Source organism: Drosophila grimshawi, unplaced genomic scaffold (assembly GCF_018153295.1).
Source record: "Drosophila grimshawi isolate 15287-2541.00 unplaced genomic scaffold, ASM1815329v1 contig_311, whole genome shotgun sequence".
NCBI classification, from domain to species: Eukaryota; Metazoa; Arthropoda; class Insecta; order Diptera; family Drosophilidae; genus Drosophila; species Drosophila grimshawi.
The window spans coordinates 6,159,326-6,177,491 of NW_025063098.1; the positions used below are offsets into that span (position 1 = coordinate 6,159,326).

Genomic DNA, 18,166 nt, shown 5'->3' on the forward strand with positions numbered 1-18,166 from the left:
CCGATAACTGTAGAAATAAGACAACATTTTATAACAGTTTATAAAAGCTTGTAAGTTGTTCACAGCTGATGCTTGTCAAGAAATTATACTCAAAAATCAAGGTGTAGTAAAAAATGTGTGTCACATGTGTTACTCTTACATATCACATAACGTAAAATACATATATATTTATATATTTAATTTAATCATTATATAAAACATCCACCTACTTTATTTAAGAATTAAGCTGACCTTTTTATATTTGTTAACAGCTTATCAATATTTGATTTGAGCATGAACTTCACTAAGAACTGACTCTTGAACGGAACTAGTGATCTGTTTGAACTTACTCAACACTGTTGTCTATTAGGATTATTACACACTTCAGTTTAACCGGCTCATTTACTTTTCTCATTCGTTGAAGTCGCATCGGAGTAAATCTTTCTTTTCGCATAGGTTTTGTATTGATTGAAAGAAAAAATAAAAATAAAAACATAATTTAAGAAAGATGATCACCGACGACGTCGGTGTTAAGTTATTCGATCGCAAATTTGTCGCAGCCAATTTGCGTAGCCAATTGTGCTGCCCAAAATGCTCCTGCGAATATTTGCACACTTATTTTGCCAAAGATGGACCAGAAGGTAAGAGACTAAAATCAGTATTAAAATTATTAATTGCATATCTCTAAATAAACTCTACATAAAATTGTCAGACTGCTGTGACAAAAAATTGCATCTGCATACATCTGTATGTATTGTGCGTAATTCTGTGTGTGTGCTCAACTGACAAACCGTTATTTTGCGTCTGTACGCAACGTTTCTTTTTTCGCCTCTGCTTTGTGGTTCTAAACAAAGCACAGAATTTAATTCATTTCTGCTTCTGAGAATTTTGTCTTTTCGAGGACAAGTAAAATAATTCCATTCTGAAGTCACCATTTACCAAACCGTACAAAATATTAGCAAAATAGAAAAATCAAATGAAATTATATTCTTGTTAAATTGCATTTCTTGACAGCGAGTCATCGTCCATTTCTGTTGCCTTGCGGCCACAATATGTGCGAATCGTGCATTTTAAAGCAAGGCCAGCAAACGGACTTCAAATGCGCCGTTTGCCTCAGCCCTGCACAGCCAACGATTAATGCCAAGGATCCGAATCGCAAGCGGGTGGGCACCATACGCGACTATTACGAGCTCAACCATCACGTGATGGGCGAGACGCAGAGCCTCGGCTATTATCGCCGCTACTCGGTAGAGTCGGTGAACAACTCGCTGCTGATGTGCTCGGTGAACAACACGAGCGAGATTGTGCTGGAGACAAAGTGTAGCGAGTGCGGCTGTGTGGCAGCGAGAGTCGAGTGCAAGCAGTGCAACGCCTTTTACTGCAAATGCTGCTTTGAGACCGTACACAGTCACAGTCGCGTCCTCAAATCGCACATCTTTCAGTGTCTCGACGACGATAAGAGTCACCCCGAGAAAGGCATTTGCGTTGGCAAGGAAATCTTTCATATGCCCCTCCGTCTAATATGCCATGCGCACAATGCCCCAGCAAACATCTACTGTACCAAATGCCAACGCAACTGCTGCGAGCAGTGCTCTGTGAAATATCATGGCAATCACAAAAAATGCCTAGTGGCCGAAATGGTAAGTTTGAGTCAACATCTTACATAGAAACACTTGCAGAATGAATTGGACATATTTTATATGGATTGATATCAATATAAACAAAAGTTATAATTACATAATAGAGCGCAAGTGGAAATAGGAACTTTGCTAATTCAATATTTTGCAATTTGTAAAATTCATTAAGTGTGATTACTTAAAACAAAATACTTAAAAATCGAAAATTTAAAATATTAAAAAAAGGGGAAATTTTAACAATTTTTTCCAATGATATAATTGGAATATAATATGGGAGCTTGCCTAATGGTGACCTATTTATTACAGTCATATCATATAGTTTCCATTGAAAATATCACCTTTTTGTTCTTTTAATTAAAAGTCTATAGTTTACCTCATTCATGCAAGGGTTTAAAATTGAGATTAGAAATGTTTTACTAATCAATACCAATTTATTTTTTAGAATCAACGTTATGTTGCCGAAGTGCCAGCTACTATTCAATCTTTGGAAGCTGGTCTCTTGCAAATAAAAAATGCACAGATGGTGAGTAATAGAAAGTAATTTGATAATTTATTACTTAATACTTGGCTTTTATTTAATTACATAGTATGGGTTTCTATAGTTATATAGATAGTTTATAGTTTCATTTACAGTTAGCTATTTACAGTAATCGCTTGCTATGAATAATTTAAGGCGTACAAACAACAAACGACAAACAAGTACAAGAATTCTCATTACAAATATGGCAAGCATTCTCTCCTAACCAGGCTTATTGCTCTCATTCACTACAATCGCTCATTCTCTCTTTCTCTGTCTCTGTCTTTGTCTCGCTCACATGCTACTGACAATGGGCATTAATTGTCCCGTTTTTCCATCCGTCTTAATCTCAATCACTTCGAGCTTCTCAACGCTCACTTTTGTCGTCTGGACTTGTTTTTGAGCCGCTGCCGCATTTGTGTCCCGCAGGATTTGTAGCTTGTTCTCCTCCTCCACGCTGCTCTCCGGCGGCTCACCATCCAGCACGAGTTGCGGCTCTGGTTCAGGCTCCGTATCGAGCTGTGTCTCTGGTTGGGCTTCCAGCTCTGTTTCTGGTTCTGGCGTGGAAGGCACAACAATGGGCCTTCGGTTAAAGGATTGTCCGTCCTCTGCCGTTGTCGTGGGCACCATTATGGTCGTTGGCGCCTGGCCGTAGGTGTCGTAGGTGCCGCGCTCTGAGATGTCATCGATCTCATCGTCGATGAGCAAGTTACGCTCCGAGCTCTGCTCATAGACCTGGGCATTAATGGCGCTGCCATGTTTGGGCTCCGGCTTGTGATTCTTGGGCATGGCTGGATTGGATGCCGCTTCCTCATTTCGTACTGTGGGCTTCTCCGCCTGCTCGTCAGCCTTGCGCTGCTTCTCGAGGCGCATTTTCTCCTCCATTTCCTGGAACTTCATGGCCAGGTATCTGCAAAAGAAATGTATTCAAATTTGTACATACAATTATTTTTGCCAGCATTTACTTATCCACAATGGGTCCATTGTAGTCCTCGGGGAATTTCGGATTGAAGGGCAATATGTATTTATAGAGACGTTCGTTCAGCACATAAAGCTGGGATGTCGTCGAGCACTTGACATTAAACCACCAGTCGCAGGTCAGAGCAATCTGTGCAGAAGAGATTAGTCTTTAAGTTGGGGTTTGTCTTTGGTAAGTTTTGGTAAGTTTGTACTTGACTAAAGATGGTGCCGTTGGGGCACAGAAAGGAGGCTTTGCCGCCATTGAGATCACAGTAGTGCCACACCTGGCAATTGGTCTCCGGATCCCCAAAGAAGCCCTTGTAACGCTGCTGCGTACACTCAAAACTGGTCTTCGGTATCTGTGCATAGTTGGGATAATCGATGCCAGCACGCCCAGTGCTCGGACCCGGATGCTTGTCTAAGTGCAGATAGATGAAATTAGATTAATATATATTTGAAATCCAGTCTAAACTAGTCTGGTTAACTGGTTGTATTTCAACTCACTCGGTCCGCTCAGATGCAGGAGATCCGCATCGACATTTCCCGCCGTTTTAATTGCCGTCGAATGAGGCTCCTCTTCGCTGCCCGTGGTGTAGTCATAATCGTGGCTGTTGCCGCTGCTGCTGGGCTTGGTCTCATGATGCTGGGGCGGATTGGGCACAATGGTTTGCGTCTCCTTTAGATTCTGCAGGATGCGTATCAGTGTCTTGATCGAGTTGTCAATGTTGTTCGGCGTAAGGGTTTGCGGCAAATGATTGCTCGCCTGCAGCTTGTGCAGAATCTCTGCCAGCGATGAGGTGCGTATATCGGGCAGTTGATCCGCTTCATCATCTGTAGCTGTAGCTGTAGCTGTAGCATACACCTCACTTGGTGTGGACTTGGGTGGAGCTGGCTGCCGTTCATTAGCATATTTGTGAATGGGCTTCAGTTTCTGGGGAACTGTTCGGCTGGGCAGATCGCTGCTGGGCGGCACTGACGGCGGCCTGCTAGACACATAGACATATTTTGGGGTGATCTTGACCGTCTCACTGGGCGTTGGTGGACTGATGTACACGGGTCTCCTGGTGGCCTGATAGTTGTGCACTGGCGTCACCGGTTGCAGTCGCAGCGTTGGCTGCTGCTTGTAGCGAACGGGCGGCCGAGTGGGCGGCAGATCATGCAACCTTGGCGGCTGATGGGCGGGATGATCGATGTAGGGTGCTGTTGTGGTCACCAGTATATATGCATGCTGTGGCGGACGCGATGGTGGCACCTGCAATGGCTGATGTGGGTGTGGTTGCTGATGTGGATACGGATGTGTGTGTTGCTGCTGATGCTGCTGTTGCTCCTCGTCCAGCGACTGACGCGGCCCGTCAACAAGGTAATCGATGAAGTGAGTTGGGGCAGGCGTCCTTTGCAAGAAAATTGGAGACGGATTAAGAATGATTTTCGCTTAAAATCTTGCGTGGAATTCAAATTAATTCAACATAGAAATTATTTGAAAATGAATAACTTCACTTCCACTTTTAAGATGGTTGGCTTGGAATAGCAGTAATAATAAAAGGAATTTATTTGAATATATTAATTTTTTGATGCAAACCTCAGAACATATGATCAAATGTTGTCCATTCTGTTAGATTTGTACTTATTACTTAACCAGAGGACGGGAGCAAATGTTTAAGCAGGGATGGGAGTGGAACGTGTGTCAACTTACCCGAGCAGCGTATCCTTTGGCTGCTCATGCAGCTGGCCTATAAGGGCGCGCAAGGGAATATGCAACACTTGTTGCTGCTGGTGGCCAGCCTGAGCTGCCTCCGGGCGGCCAAAGAGCCCATTGTAATTATGTAACTGAGTGTGGTGGTGTGGCGGTGGTGGTGGTGGAGGTGTTTGTGGTTGTGGTGGAGATTGTTGTACATGCGTATGCGTCGTGTGACTGTGTGAGAGTTTGCCAGCTTTCGTATTGCTTTGCGCTGACTGATGATGATGTAAGTCATCTGCGGGATGATGATACTGCTCTTGTTGATGATGTTTCGATTGCTGCTGGTGCTGATGCTGCTGCTGCTGGTGCTGCTGGCGCTGTTGCTTCATTCGCTGTTGCAAATAGAGCACGTATTTCTCCTGCGGCGTCAATTGCTGTTCCGGCGACATATTGAAGTAACTCTCGTATTTGCCCATGTGGACATATTCCGGCGACTTTTGGTGTACTATCAATGCGGTTTTTGTCGATGATGTTGATGACGATGATGATGTTTGTGATGTGGCAGAGGAAGATGTGGTAGCTGTTACCACAGCTGGCTCATTGTAGTCATTATAGCCAACACTGCGGGGCATGCAAAAAGCTTATGAGTAGAGTATTCTGTGTGTGTGTGTGTGTGTGGGGATATGTGTGGGTTGCCAAGGGTACGGGCTGCTAAGGCTTGTAAAAATGCCTACGATAGATGGCTGCTGAGAGACCTGTAGCTGACACATTGTTGTGTGTTGACCAATGCCCGCGGTTGTTTATGACATGATTTTGCAATTTGAACATGACGAGAGATGAACACGACGACAACGAAGAACACGAGCCGCTCTCATCAATATTGTGGGCAAAATCCACCCGCCCCGCCCGCTTGGTGAGCGCCTTTGGGCAGCACCTCGTGGGGTACATCAAACAGCTTCTTACGTCACGAAAGCAGCAGCAGAAACAGAGCTTAAGCCATGCATTAAATGCAATTGAATTCTAGGCCCAGGGGCATTGCACGCAGCGTGTGCAACGTCTGCCGTGTTGCGGCCCGCCCCTCTTTGCTTGTTGCACAGCACAGCTTTAAGTTCTTATTTTATATCGATTATTTTGAGCATTATTCGCCTTTAGATGAATACTTTAAAAGTGGGAAATCAGTTTGTTTTCTTCTTTTGATAATGATTGGACTTGTAATATAATACAATCATTTAAATTGGGAAACAATGTTTTCACACGAAACTCCTTTTACAATTCCGACCCAAAACAACGATTCAAACTTTGTGAAAAAGCAATGGCTTTTCAATAATGGTTTGACTTCTAGTAAAATACTAAAATTAAATTTAAAAGCACAGTTTTCGCTCAAAATTAATTTGGAAATTCCAATCACGTTGATGAAAATGAGGTTTGGACATTATTAAAAATACATAAAAAGTGTATATGGAGTTATTATACACTTTCGCATTGTCACCGAACTGGCTGTGAAACATTTTTAATTTATTTACTACGTGCCATGCAACGATGATGATGCAACATAGCCACGACAGTTGCGGGCAGTGGGCGGTGTGGCAGCTTATAAGAATCTTGCATCGTTGAGATCAACTACTTAATGCCAATGCTAGACATGTATCTGACAGAGAAGTTAATGCAAATATCAGCATGAATTATACAGATACACAGCATATAAAGGAACTCTTCTTTTTTGTTGGCTTTGCTATTCGCATGTTTTACCTTGGCGTTGGATGCATCGGCTTCTCCTGCTGCTGTTGCGCCTCCTCCTCTGGCGACTGTGAATCCGACGATGCATAATCCGTAACAATTTGTGTTGGATGGGAATTTTTATGGTAAACAATTTCTGATGGCGACTGGTTTTTGTTGTAATTGATTGGGTTGCCATTATGCAGGTCATTGTTGATGTTGTTGTTGTTGTTGCTGTTGCTGTTGCTGTTGCTGTTCAACTTGCTTAGTGGCGTATAAATAATGGGTATAAAGTGTCCCGGCAACGTATTCTGCGCTGTAAACGGCGTTAAATTGACTTTTGATTGTTTGCCACGTTGCCGATGAAATTGCAGCAGCTGTGTTTGCGACGGTGGTGGCAACAAATCAAACTGCTCCTGATGCTGCTGTGGATGCTCCTGTTGCTGCTGGGAGAGTGGCGGAAAATGCTGCACAGTCTTTTGCTGCTCATAGTATATAGTATATTATGAATTAAACGATTATTTGTCTATGTTTATTTATACTACTACTACTAGTACTTGCCTTGTGCGTTGGGTTCAATGGCTTGTAGGCAATAAAAGTGGCGCCCGCATCTGGAGACGACGATGCCGTCTCCTTGCCATGACCAGGTGGCAATGGTGGGCCATGTGGGCCACCAATAGCCAGCGCATGATACACTTCAGCTGCGCCAGACTGATAATGCTGCAGCGGCTGCTGGTGCTGATGGCTCTGCTTTGGGTGTGGATGTGGATGTGGCATGTAAGCAAGCGGTACGGCAATGCGGCTGGGATGTCCTGCTGTCGCCGGCGCTAGAAGCTGTGCGCCGCCAGCAGACGATGAGTGCTTGACAGCATATTGCTGATTGATCGGCAACTCCGGTGCGGGCAAATAGAAGGCCATATAGGGTATAAGTCGGCGATTACGTTCCGAGGCGCTCAATTCGGCGTCTATTGCAAGGGCGCCACTGCGGTTGTTGCCACTGGCTGCGGCATGGGTCAGCTGCATCAGGCAAACAACTGCAATAAAATCAATAAAAGTTTTATTGGATTAGTAACCCGAATAGTGCAAGGTAAAAGTTGATTATTTGTCACATCAAATAAGATTCAAGATATTAATGCATATAATCATAAAAGTCGAGTTTAGGCAAGCAGCCAAATAACTACAATACACTGCACAAAATTCAACATTTCTCGACAAACATTCACGTTTATTAAAATTGATTAGTATATGCCACATATAAAGCTAAAATATCCTTTTATAAGTATGTTTTCTAAATTAGCTCTTTACATTTAATAATTTTCGAAAACGCAGCGCATTTAACAATATATTACAGAGCTCATAAATCTAATCTTAAGGTCGAATATATATATATATATATATATATCTTCTACTGCCTGCATTTGCACAGCTTCATTACAATTTCTTCATGCTTATCGACACAAATGAAATGAAGACAAGACAATTATTTTTTTTATATTTGAATTAACTTAAGGTTAAAACTGAGCTTTTTAACCGTACACTACAAATTAGTTAAATAAAATATTACTCGAAACTGAAGCAAGTGTAAAACATTATTGCTTTTGTTGATGTTGCTGCTGTTGTTCCTGTTGCTCCTGTTGCTTCCCGAAGCACAACCAAGAACACTGAAGTATCTGGCATAGAGTCCATCTGGTCGCTGCCTTCGGATCGAGCAGGAAAGAAACTGTGGCCTTGGCATGTGGCGAGATCACATCACATAGTTTACGGCGGAATGCGTACTTTCTTGTCTGTTGATCATCCAACAACTTGTTCAGATTGTTATCATCGAACGGCATCTTGCCATTCAGCATTATAAACAATATGACACCCAGCGACCAGACATCCGCTGCCTTCGGATCGTAGGGTACTCCGCGAACAATTTCGGGCGATGCATAGGCGGCGGAGCCGCAGTAGGTATTCGATATATACTGGTTTCCGTTGTCGTTGACGCAGGAGCAGGCAAAACCAAAATCAGCCAGCTTCACATTGAAATGTGCGGACAACAAAATATTCTCGCATTTGAGATCTCGATGGGCAATTTGAAAACTGTGCAAATACCTCAAGGCTGTCGCCATCTGATAGAACCAAATCTTGGCCTGCTTCTCCTCAACAAAACCGACTTCCTTAATATGCTCCAAAAGATCTCCTCTCTCGGCGTAGCGCATAAATATAAAGTTCTTCGGACCGCGCTGCAGAATGCTGTGAATCTGTATGATATATCGATGATCAAGTTTTGTCAACACATCCAGCTCGCGTGGCAAGAACTTCATCACAAAATCATTGGGCGCCTTTGCCATGTCGACCACCTTACAGGCTAATTTAAGATTGCGGCCAATTCTGTCATCGAAATTCGCATGGACAACCATCGCATGCGAGCCCTCGCCGATCTTGCTGCCAAGTGTGTAGCCCTGTTTGGCCAGGGCGTGAATATCTGAGCAGCAAGTGGCCGGCAGCGGGGAGCTAGTCTCATTATTTATCATGGTATTTATGTGTTTGTGACTGCAAAATGTGTGTGTATTTGTGATATGTGGCACATTTAACTAAACATTGGCTTCTTTGACCGAACGTGAATTGTGTAAAAATGTAACGAAAAATTCCTATTTTAAATTCGGAAATTTTGACCAATTAAAAGTGTAACAGAACAAAGACAAATAAATGTTTATAAGCTCTCTTTGATCAAGTAAACTTTGTCTACTATGACCTCCGAGAGAGGACAGAGTATCTTCTGGGACCAAGTTTCTTAAAAAAACTATAATGCGATTGTGAAACCACTGATGGCGAAGCGTCCTCATCAAGGACGCCTCTTCTGCAAAAGTATACATGAAAACATATTTACTGACTAACTGATTAACTAACTAAGGATTGACTTGAAAATCTAAATATCTTCCAGAAGAGGGTTCGAAAAAAATTGGTTAATTTATATTGAAAACATCTACAAAAAAAAAGAGTAGTTCTTTCTATTGACATAAAGAATGTGGTCGAACTTTGAAGAATGCTGCCATCATAGCTAAAGTTAATAAAACAGTTTTAACTTGTTTTCATATACATTTGATATATTTTAAAAATGTGTTCGACCCGAGTAGACATGGGCTTTTGAAACAAAATTTAATATAATTACAGTTTGGAGTGTTCAATATTTATTATCTACTTTTACACAACGTTTATAATTTCTTCAAAATTTCTGGAATAGACATATGTTTTTTCAACTCTATATAACCGTACCATCAAATTCAAGTGTAGCGAGTAAATCAAACACAAAGGTAATTATGCCAATTGAAAAGAGATCATCGCCATCTGATTATATTATTATGATCGATCGCAGCTGGTACAAAAAATAGTTTACATAGTAGATACGGCTGGGATTCCACTATAAAAATGACCAGTTATGCGGGCAGTCGCCAGGTGACCACACGCAGCTCGGACATTGATGCATTGGCTCAGCGTGGATACAACATTGGACACAAGATCGGTGAGGGTTCGTATGCGACTGTTATCACCGCTGGCTATGCGGACGAGAGTGGACATGGCGTGAATCTAGCGTGTAAGATTATTGATAAGGCAAAGGCGCCCACCGATTTCGTGCACAAGTTCTTTCCACGCGAGCTGGAAATCTTGACGAAACTGGATCATCCCCATATCATACAGATACATAGCATTCTGCAGCGCGGCCCAAAGATCTTCATATTCATGCGCTATGCCGAGAAGGGCGATATGTTGTCGCACATTAAGAAGTCCGGCCCCATCGATGAGACACAGTCGAAGGTGTGGTTCTTTCAGATGGCGAAAGCTCTAAAATACCTGCACTCCCATGATATCGCCCATCGTGATCTCAAGTGCGAGAATATTCTACTTTCCAAGCGTCTCAATGTTAAATTGGCTGATTTTGGTTTTGCTCGATATTGTCGCGATGCAATCGGATCAGAGCTGAAGTCGGAAACATATTGCGGCTCCGCTGCCTATGCAGCACCGGAAGTTGTTTGCGGCGTACCCTATGATCCCAAGAGGGCTGACGCCTGGTCGCTGGGCGTCATATTGTTTATTATGCTAAACGGAAAGATGCCATTCGATGATAGCAATCTGACCAAACTGCTGGAGGATCAGCGCAGCAAGAAATATTCGTTTCGCCGCAAACTGCACGATGTAATCTCATCTCATGCCAAGAGCACAGTGTCTGTCCTGCTCGAGCCGAATTCAACAGTTCGCTGGGATCTGAGCGAGGTGCTCAACTGCGACTGGCTGCAATCGGTCAACGATCGACGTCCGTCAGTCTCCTCTTAATGGGTGGAATTAAAGTGGAAATTGATCTTAATTGCTATTCATAATAGTATATTTATTGATATAATTGTATACGAATCCCTTATATAATAGTAGTTGGGTAAATTATTAGTAAACCCTGCCACCAACCCCACATTAAATGAGGTATAAATTAAAAATTGTCAAGAGTATTACTGCCTCTTGCATTTTGGCCCCTTTTTTTTGTTGCAACCATCGAAGTCGAACAATTAAAAGACTTCTGTGGAGACCCAACGAAGCCTAACCACAGGCCACAGACCACAAACAGACTACTGTCATAACCGTTCACGACAACCTATTATAAAATATGAAAGCATTAGCCAAATTTTAACATATTTCGTCATATTGTTTATCATGCATTTGTGTGTTGCAGATAAATTCAAAGTCCAGCGCTTAGTGAACCGAGACGTGGCAAGCCAAAAACCCTAGAGATGTACTAAACTTTTTGGTTACCACAGCCATTAAATTCCAATTTATGATAGTGAAAAATTGAAAAAGCTACTAAATGTAAACTTGCTAATTAAATATTGTATTTTGTATGTTGTATCGATCAAAGTATTTCAATGGAATGCCGAAGCTTATTTGCCAGGTCCATCTCTAGGCATGGCTTACTGGTGCTCTTTGCCAACCGTGTCCTGGGCGGCATGTGTTGCAAACATGCAAACTTGCAATTGGCAGCCATGACAACGGGGCAAACATTAACAACGACAAAGGCAACGACAACGACAACGGCAGTCTCTAGACGACAGTCGTACACCAAGTGTCTGAAACTACGAGCTAAATCGCTGCTCTGGGGGTAGATGATTTGCGTTGGAGTGCGGGCAGCTTAAGTGGCTGCTCCCGACCACACAGTCTCTAGCTGGCCAGGCCTGACTTCGTTTGGCTTGGTTTGGCTTGGCTTGGTTTGGCTTGGCTTGGCCTGGCCTGGCCAGGCCTCAACTAGTACATGCCTCAGACAGATAGTGTGACATGTGGTGTAGAGTGTACACCCAGTGAACAACTAGGAGGCAGGAGGCAGCAACAGCTACCTGAATTTTGGCCATATTCAGACTTAATTTTCTATCAAAATGGTCTTATTTGATGTTGCTGTTGTTGTTGTTGGTGTTGTTAGCTTCGTTAGTTGCAGTTGTTTTGTGGTTTTTCTTTATACTCTCTTGACAGTGTTTCTATTTTACGACTCTTTTGTTCAAGTTTGCAGCTGCAGCTCGCATCGGTTTAGTTTAAGCACATCGGTGTACACCTGTGCGTATGCGTAATGCAATTTTGAATTAATTAATATGTGCCTGTGTGCGTGTGTGTCAGTGTATGTGTAGGAATCCATTTGTCCATCGCTCCATTCGCCTGTGGCACTTAACTGTTGTGCATTGGTTTATCTATCTGCCTTTGCTCAGATTTTCCCCTCCATCCACACACACACACACACAGCTTGGCTGCTTTCAAATTAATTTCCAGGCAACGTGTCGTTTTATGGGTGAATCATCTATGGACACATTTTTGATGTTATTGCAACGGCTTATTATACGGATCCCCTTTCTGCCTGCCATATTAGAAGCTGTGTGTGGAAAGTTGCTCGGCAACTTCCGTTCACTTTTGTGTATCTCTTATCTCTTTGGCTTGACAAATCTTATTTTTGTCTTTTATTGCACTGTTTTCATCTTTGGCGCAGTTGGCTCGACTGGAATTGCCTGGCAAAAATACAATCAAAGTCTAATTGAAATGCATCAAAATCACAAATAGTCCATTATAAACAAATAAATAAACATTTTTATTAACTGCTGTTAATTGATATCAAATGCAATGAACTGGGATTGCAAACAACTTTTTATATCAATATATAAAATGTATCTTTAATACATATGTTGAAATAAATGTTAGATATGCTTGCAAAAAGTCTTGCTTTAAATTGAGCCAGCGCTTTTTATCAGTCCTTGCTTATTTATTTCGAAGTTTTTCCAAAAATATATGTCCGAAAACTATTAATATATATTTTTTTTTTAACATTTTTGGCGGCGTCCGCTCAACATTTTTTGATAATTGGAAGGTGTGGCAGAAGCACGCATATTTTGTATACGTAGTTGGTCAAATGTACTTCTCACATGTCTCCAACACAACCATTTCAATTACATGTAGACACGCACTGGGGCAAATAGAGTGTGCGGAAAATGCAATTAGGCGCACAATCCAAATAAACCGACCCTACCAGAAAAAATTGAGCGTGACAGCAGCCTCCGCTTTCGACACACACACACACATGCATCCCACCCCACCCCACCCCACCTTAATATGAAGTTTAGAGTTTGATTCAATGTTGTTTCATTGTGCCATGGTTCAGTGTTCATTGTTGGTATTGCATTTTAAGCCGTTGTCAGTTGGTTTATGGCTAAAACACATTAAGCGAACCGCATAAAAACATTTTCGCCGCACCGCCAAAAACACCAACGTCAACATCATCATCGCTGCAGTTTTCATAGCTTACTGGTGCGTTCCAAAAATGCCAGCTCTACCCATGCTACCCATGATACCAACACATATACATATACATATACATACTTAGATACAGATACAAATATGTGTGTAGATACAGATAAGCGCGTTATTTGCCAAGCACTTTTGCGCACATTTTGCATAACATTTGCCAATGAATTGTGAAGCGCTTCTTATTTGCTGAAATTTTGATGTGATTTTTGGAAATGTCAGGTGCGCAGCTTTATATCCTATCCCCCTCCTTATCCAATATATCAATGCTCATTGCTGCTGTTATTCAACTGCACTGGTCGCGGGGTTAATAGGCGTGCACCTGGCCCGGAGGCAAAACATTTCACGCTTTTTCGACATTTCTGGTGCATAATTTGATTAGATTTTGATACATCGCACAAATTGTTTTCGTCGATTTGGCAGTTAAAGTTGGGTTTGAGGTTGAGGCATATATTGAAGTGTAGTGTTGGAATTGGTCTGGCATTGGCATTTGGTCTGCGTTTCCGGCCTGTTTTGCAAATTTGATTTGATTTTGACCAATGTTTTGTGGTGTTTCTCGCATGCCTTGCACACTTTTCACAAAATGCAATTAAATACAAATTTATTGCGTCAATATTTACTTGAGCGCAAATGAATTTTAATTTTGTCACCGTCGCCATTTTGTGATTTTGGCGATTTCATCGCCAAACGCCTGAGGTCAGTGCACGAAATAAGCTCCACGTACACAAATTAAACTTGGCTAACATTTTGGGGTACCTCTTCAAAATTATAACAGGCAGACGTAGCAGGTTTGTCTGCTGTTGTATTCTTGTTTTCTTCATTGTGGCTATTTTTGGCTTAAATTATGTGCTGGCCACAAGCGTGTTCCAACTGCAACTGCAACAGTTTCTTCAATTACAATCTCCCACCTCCAGTTCCCACAAATTGCAGGCTGTTTTGGCCACTCTGGTTGCACATGCGCCTTGCACACTGCCAATCTTTTGACACGAGTCTCGACTTGGGTTCACGCAAATTATAGTGTCCGCAAAATGCAATAAGATTGCTTACAAAAAAAAAACGAAACAAAAAAAAAAACAACTATATATTAGCCAGCTTTTAAAGTGCGACCAATTCCGATTGCAACTAACGTAGCTTAGCTAAAAGTGACTCTGTGGGATTAGCAGTTCAGCAACTAAATTATAAATCATTTGATGCATTTGCATAAGCTTGCTAGCAGTATAATTATATATCATTATAAAAGATTTTTGGCAATGTCCGGGCAGTCAAAGCTTGCTATCATCTTATAATTTTGAGCTTACATAAATTAACATAAATGAAAACAAATTTGTATAATATTACAGATGATATTTTGTGCCTGGGTAAGTTGTAAAAAAAAAGTATATAAATTCAGACATTAAGAGACGAAAAAGAAATAAATGCTCATTAATCGTGTGAATTTCATATATTAGATCCCATTATATATATATTTGAAATTGTTTCTCTAAAATTTGTTAGCACAGCAGAATATTCCCTTTCACAAGATTAAATTAAGAGTAGAGGATCGAAATGAATAATATAATAACGCAATCGAAAAAGCGTGTTTTCAACAAAAAAAAAAAAGAAGCAATTTTCGAGTATACAAAATAATTCCGTTAATAGCTTCTGTATTTTATTTGATTCAATCAGTTAGCATCATAAGAAAGCTTGACTCTTGTTATACAAAAAAAAAAATATATATATATATATTTATTAACTGTGGGTATTTATTTTATTTGGCTAAATTTGATGGAACCAGCTCTTACCGAATAAGGGGAATTTTGGGGAATTTCCTCACATAAAGTTCTTGAAAATATTCCAACAAATTATTATTAATGAATGCTTCAGCTTAATTGCGTCTGTCCTTGACTTTTTGTATAAAATAAAATCTCAAATCTATAAATAATAGTTACAGGTGTTTGGAGATACTAAGATAATCATTTATCTTAACCAAAGTTCAGAAATACGAGTTTGTGTTCAGTTTACACTTGGAAAGCGAATGTTCACATTGTGACCGCTATTATTATAATTTCAATTTGTGTAATGGGAAAAAAATAAAACAAAAATGTTGAATTGTTTGTTGATTTCCACGTTTTCCTCTCGGCCATGCAAGAAAAGTGAATGGGTATGTTGTTTTTTTTTTTGCTTTGAATTGTAACATTTAGTTTCGTTAAATGTCGCAATGTGGTCCCGTTTGCTGACTCTCCAGTCCCGCCACCGCCACCGCCAGTGGCACCCCAGCCATTCAAAAGCATTTTAAACTGACAAACGCCCAATTGAGAAACGCAGCTAATCAAATTGCGTTCATCAATGTCAGAAGCGACACGGTGGCCGGCCCGGGTGGCTGGAGAGGAATTTGGGCACGTTGTCAACTTTAGAACTGTGTGCAATTGAACGGAAACGTGAATGAGCTCAATTTGTAAATAGTTGGTTACACAAATGTTGGGGTTGCCTTATTATTCGTAAAATCTGAAAACGAGTTTCATTAATTTTCGATGGAATGCAACCGTTTTTCTATTTTCAAGTACAGCTTTAATTTTAGATACAATTTCGAATTTTTGGCATGTAAACAATCAGTTGCCTGTTGCCTAAGATGCCCCCATTTCCTGCTCCGTTTAAACTGTTGTTGTTTGATTGTTGTCTTATCGGCGAGCGTTAATTGCATGCAAATGAAATACATCATCGTCCAATGACTTTTGGCCCTCGATACACTTTCTGCCCGTGGCAAAGACGAACAAAGAAATTTGCATTTTTATATTGTCTTCATTTTGGGCAGCTGCATCTCATTATGAGCATTGCATTTCATGGCCAGTTGACTGATCTGTACGATTTATATGTAAATATTTACATAAATACTTCCTGTAAATTAACAAAACTATTTCCTCAACTACTGTTTCTTTAGCTGCATTTGCTGTTTCTGACTCATGCCCGGTTGCTGCAAACAGTTTGTCTCACATTCGAAACTTTTTGCTTTGGAATTGTGGCCTGACCTAACTGTTTGACCCGTGCTGTTTGCGTTCGTGGTACGTATGAGAAATGTTCAGGGCTGTGCACGATTTGTCTGGTTTCCCCCTTCCGCCACCCAATGACAGTTGCTGTTAGTGAGCATAATTTATAGTCGGACAAACCACTAATACAGGCTGGCAATCTGTTCAGACAATTACTACTGTAATATCGATTTGCTGCCACATACATGTACTATTCTGGCCTTTCCCTCGACAGGCATTACATAATCAAATTTTCCAAACAAACCATTGAATGCCATTGAAAAATGATTACGCAAATTAAATATAATTTATTTATTTATTTGGGGCAAAGTAAAAGCAACCACTGCAAATCGAAATGTGATTATTATCAGTCGAAGCGCAACAGCAGCCCAGCCAACCAAAATTTAAATGTAATTCATTTACAGAGCGTACAGCCCAAAAGCCAAATGGAAAACATTGCATAAATTAGACGACGACGATTGACTGCAAAACTTCGTTTTTATGGCGACTCCGATCGATTTGCAGCGCCACAGAAATCGATTTAGCCAACAGATCGTTCGTCTAGATATAGATTTGTGCGAATGGTTCCATCAAGGTTGACCAGCTGCCAGCTGTCGCTGCTGCTGCTAAATCTAGTTCAGATGCTGATGCCAAATGATCCGCGCCAGAGTTTTTATACCCTATACAATACACATAAAATTAGTTCCTTATAAAGTTGTACAATATTCTGCAAAAGTCAGAAGAAAGCGCTATATATTGACTCTTTTACAATGACTGAATGATAAATCAAAATTTACGAAAGGGATATCTGAAGTATTATTTACATTATTCCAGAACTTGGCTGCATTGCTTGCCTGTCGTATATTATATAGTTTAAGATCGTTCTCCAGCAGCGAACTGGTCTTTTTAGAAATCGAAAATAATACTCTAAAGAAAAGACTGACAACTTTATGATTTGTGCGTTGTTGCTGTGTGGTGAATTAATACAAGTCGGATATAGCTGAGGTCAGTTTTGTTTTTAATATAGAGTTTAGTTCTGTTCCTATTATGTCTGTCTCTACTACATGGACTCACGTCGAGGTCAGTTGTTGTCAATTCGGCCGCTAAATGGCAATTAATTCAAGTCTCTGTTTACAGAGTTTGCCTGTCGGAAAAAAAAATTCAGAATAAATCAATAACTGTGTAGAATTAGTAGTCATTGTTGGACTAATATAGCGACTTTACTTAACACAAAATGCGGTTAATTAGACGCTCACGTTTTGAGAGTTTGACACAGGCAAACCTAACAACAGCCCTCAACACATTGCAAATGTCTTAATCTGTGGCACGAAATTTGTTGATCAAATCGTGCCTACTGCAGCAAAAGCAAAAGTTAAATATTGGTACAAAGCTTAAGAGTAAACGGAATGATTATAAAAGGGGCAAATATAACCTTATTTAGGGCGCAACGAATTGCATATTCCCGTTTTAATACAATCTGGCAATTTTCATTACGATTGGAACAAATTGGGGCGGAAGTTACAAAAATCATGTTTGGTATTTTATTATACTATTTATTTTTTCACTTTTTCTCTCTTTAATGAAAGGTTTACGGTCTTAAATTAATTTTCGTCATGCGCTTAATTATTATGGCACTCTTAACTCCTTTTGTTTAGTATTATAAATCGAATTACAACAACTAATTTTATATTACAATATGACTAATACTATAACTAATTTTATTAGAGCTGTCTTGAAACAGTTAAGACAAGTTTTGCATAATATGAAGAGTGGACAATCAGAAAATGAGTTCTTTAACCCCGTCATTTGCTACGATTGCTGCGCTTAGCTTAAATAGGCCGGCATTGACTTTTACTATTTAAATGAAATTAGT

At 40.7% G+C, this 18,166-nt stretch overlaps 5 protein-coding genes across 5 annotated transcripts in view; 3 read left to right on the forward strand and 2 right to left on the reverse strand.

Moving 5' to 3' along the window:
* The first annotated feature begins 505 nt into the window (after positions 1-505).
* On the forward strand, positions 506-2,157 carry LOC122322530. The gene is made up of 3 exons (XM_043215156.1): positions 506-620; positions 994-1,619; positions 2,059-2,157. Exons 2-3 carry the CDS (start codon positions 1,032-1,034, stop codon positions 2,155-2,157), a joined length of 687 nt encoding a protein of 228 aa, XP_043071091.1. The 5' UTR covers positions 506-620; positions 994-1,031.
* A 33-nt stretch (positions 2,158-2,190) lies between these two features.
* LOC122322495 (putative uncharacterized protein DDB_G0291608) lies at positions 2,191-7,510 on the reverse strand. The gene is made up of 7 exons (XM_043214927.1): positions 7,049-7,510; positions 6,521-6,969; positions 4,787-5,392; positions 3,598-4,484; positions 3,306-3,511; positions 3,099-3,241; positions 2,191-3,043 (listed from the first exon to the last, which is right to left on the reverse strand). The coding sequence occupies exons 1-7, from the start codon at positions 7,508-7,510 to the stop codon at positions 2,428-2,430; spliced, it is 3,369 nt and encodes a 1,122-aa protein (XP_043070862.1). The 3' UTR covers positions 2,191-2,427.
* Positions 7,511-7,953: 443 nt separating this feature from the next.
* Positions 7,954-9,125, reverse strand: LOC6564268 (testis-specific serine/threonine-protein kinase 1). Its single transcript, XM_001990185.3, has one exon. The coding sequence runs from the start codon at positions 9,001-9,003 to the stop codon at positions 8,077-8,079; it is 927 nt and encodes a 308-aa protein (XP_001990221.1). The 5' UTR covers positions 9,004-9,125; the 3' UTR covers positions 7,954-8,076.
* Positions 9,126-9,517: 392 nt separating this feature from the next.
* LOC6564267 (testis-specific serine/threonine-protein kinase 1) lies at positions 9,518-10,968 on the forward strand. The gene is made up of 2 exons (XM_001990184.2): positions 9,518-9,783; positions 9,846-10,968. Exon 2 carries the CDS (start codon positions 9,899-9,901, stop codon positions 10,799-10,801), a length of 903 nt encoding a protein of 300 aa, XP_001990220.1. The 5' UTR covers positions 9,518-9,783; positions 9,846-9,898; the 3' UTR covers positions 10,802-10,968.
* Positions 10,969-15,411: 4,443 nt separating this feature from the next.
* The window catches only part of LOC6564264, a 38,003-nt gene continuing 35,248 nt past the window's right edge, over positions 15,412-18,166 (forward strand). Inside the window, exon 1 of the mRNA XM_043214925.1 lies at positions 15,412-15,431. The gene's annotated coding sequence lies outside the window, so the exon portion shown is untranslated. The remainder of the gene's footprint in view (positions 15,432-18,166) is intronic.

Coding starts and splice junctions, on each gene's coding strand:
- LOC6564267 (XM_001990184.2), top strand. CDS start 9,899: ATGACCAGTTATGCGGGCAGTCGCCAGGTGACCACACGCAGCTCGGAC.
- LOC122322530 (XM_043215156.1), top strand. CDS start 1,032: ATGTGCGAATCGTGCATTTTAAAGCAAGGCCAGCAAACGGACTTCAAA. Junction 1,620..2,058: donor AATGCCTAGTGGCCGAAATG/GTAAGTTTGAGT, acceptor TTTATTTTTTAG/AATCAACGTTATGTTGCCGA.
- LOC6564268 (XM_001990185.3), bottom strand. CDS start 9,003: ATGATAAATAATGAGACTAGCTCCCCGCTGCCGGCCACTTGCTGCTCA.
- LOC122322495 (XM_043214927.1), bottom strand. CDS start 7,510: ATGCAGCTGACCCATGCCGCAGCCAGTGGCAACAACCGCAGTGGCGCC. Junction 6,970..7,048: donor CATTGAACCCAACGCACAAG/GCAAGTACTAGT, acceptor TACTATGAGCAG/CAAAAGACTGTGCAGCATTT. Junction 3,242..3,305: donor ACGGCACCATCTTTAGTCAA/GTACAAACTTAC, acceptor TCTTCTGCACAG/ATTGCTCTGACCTGCGACTG.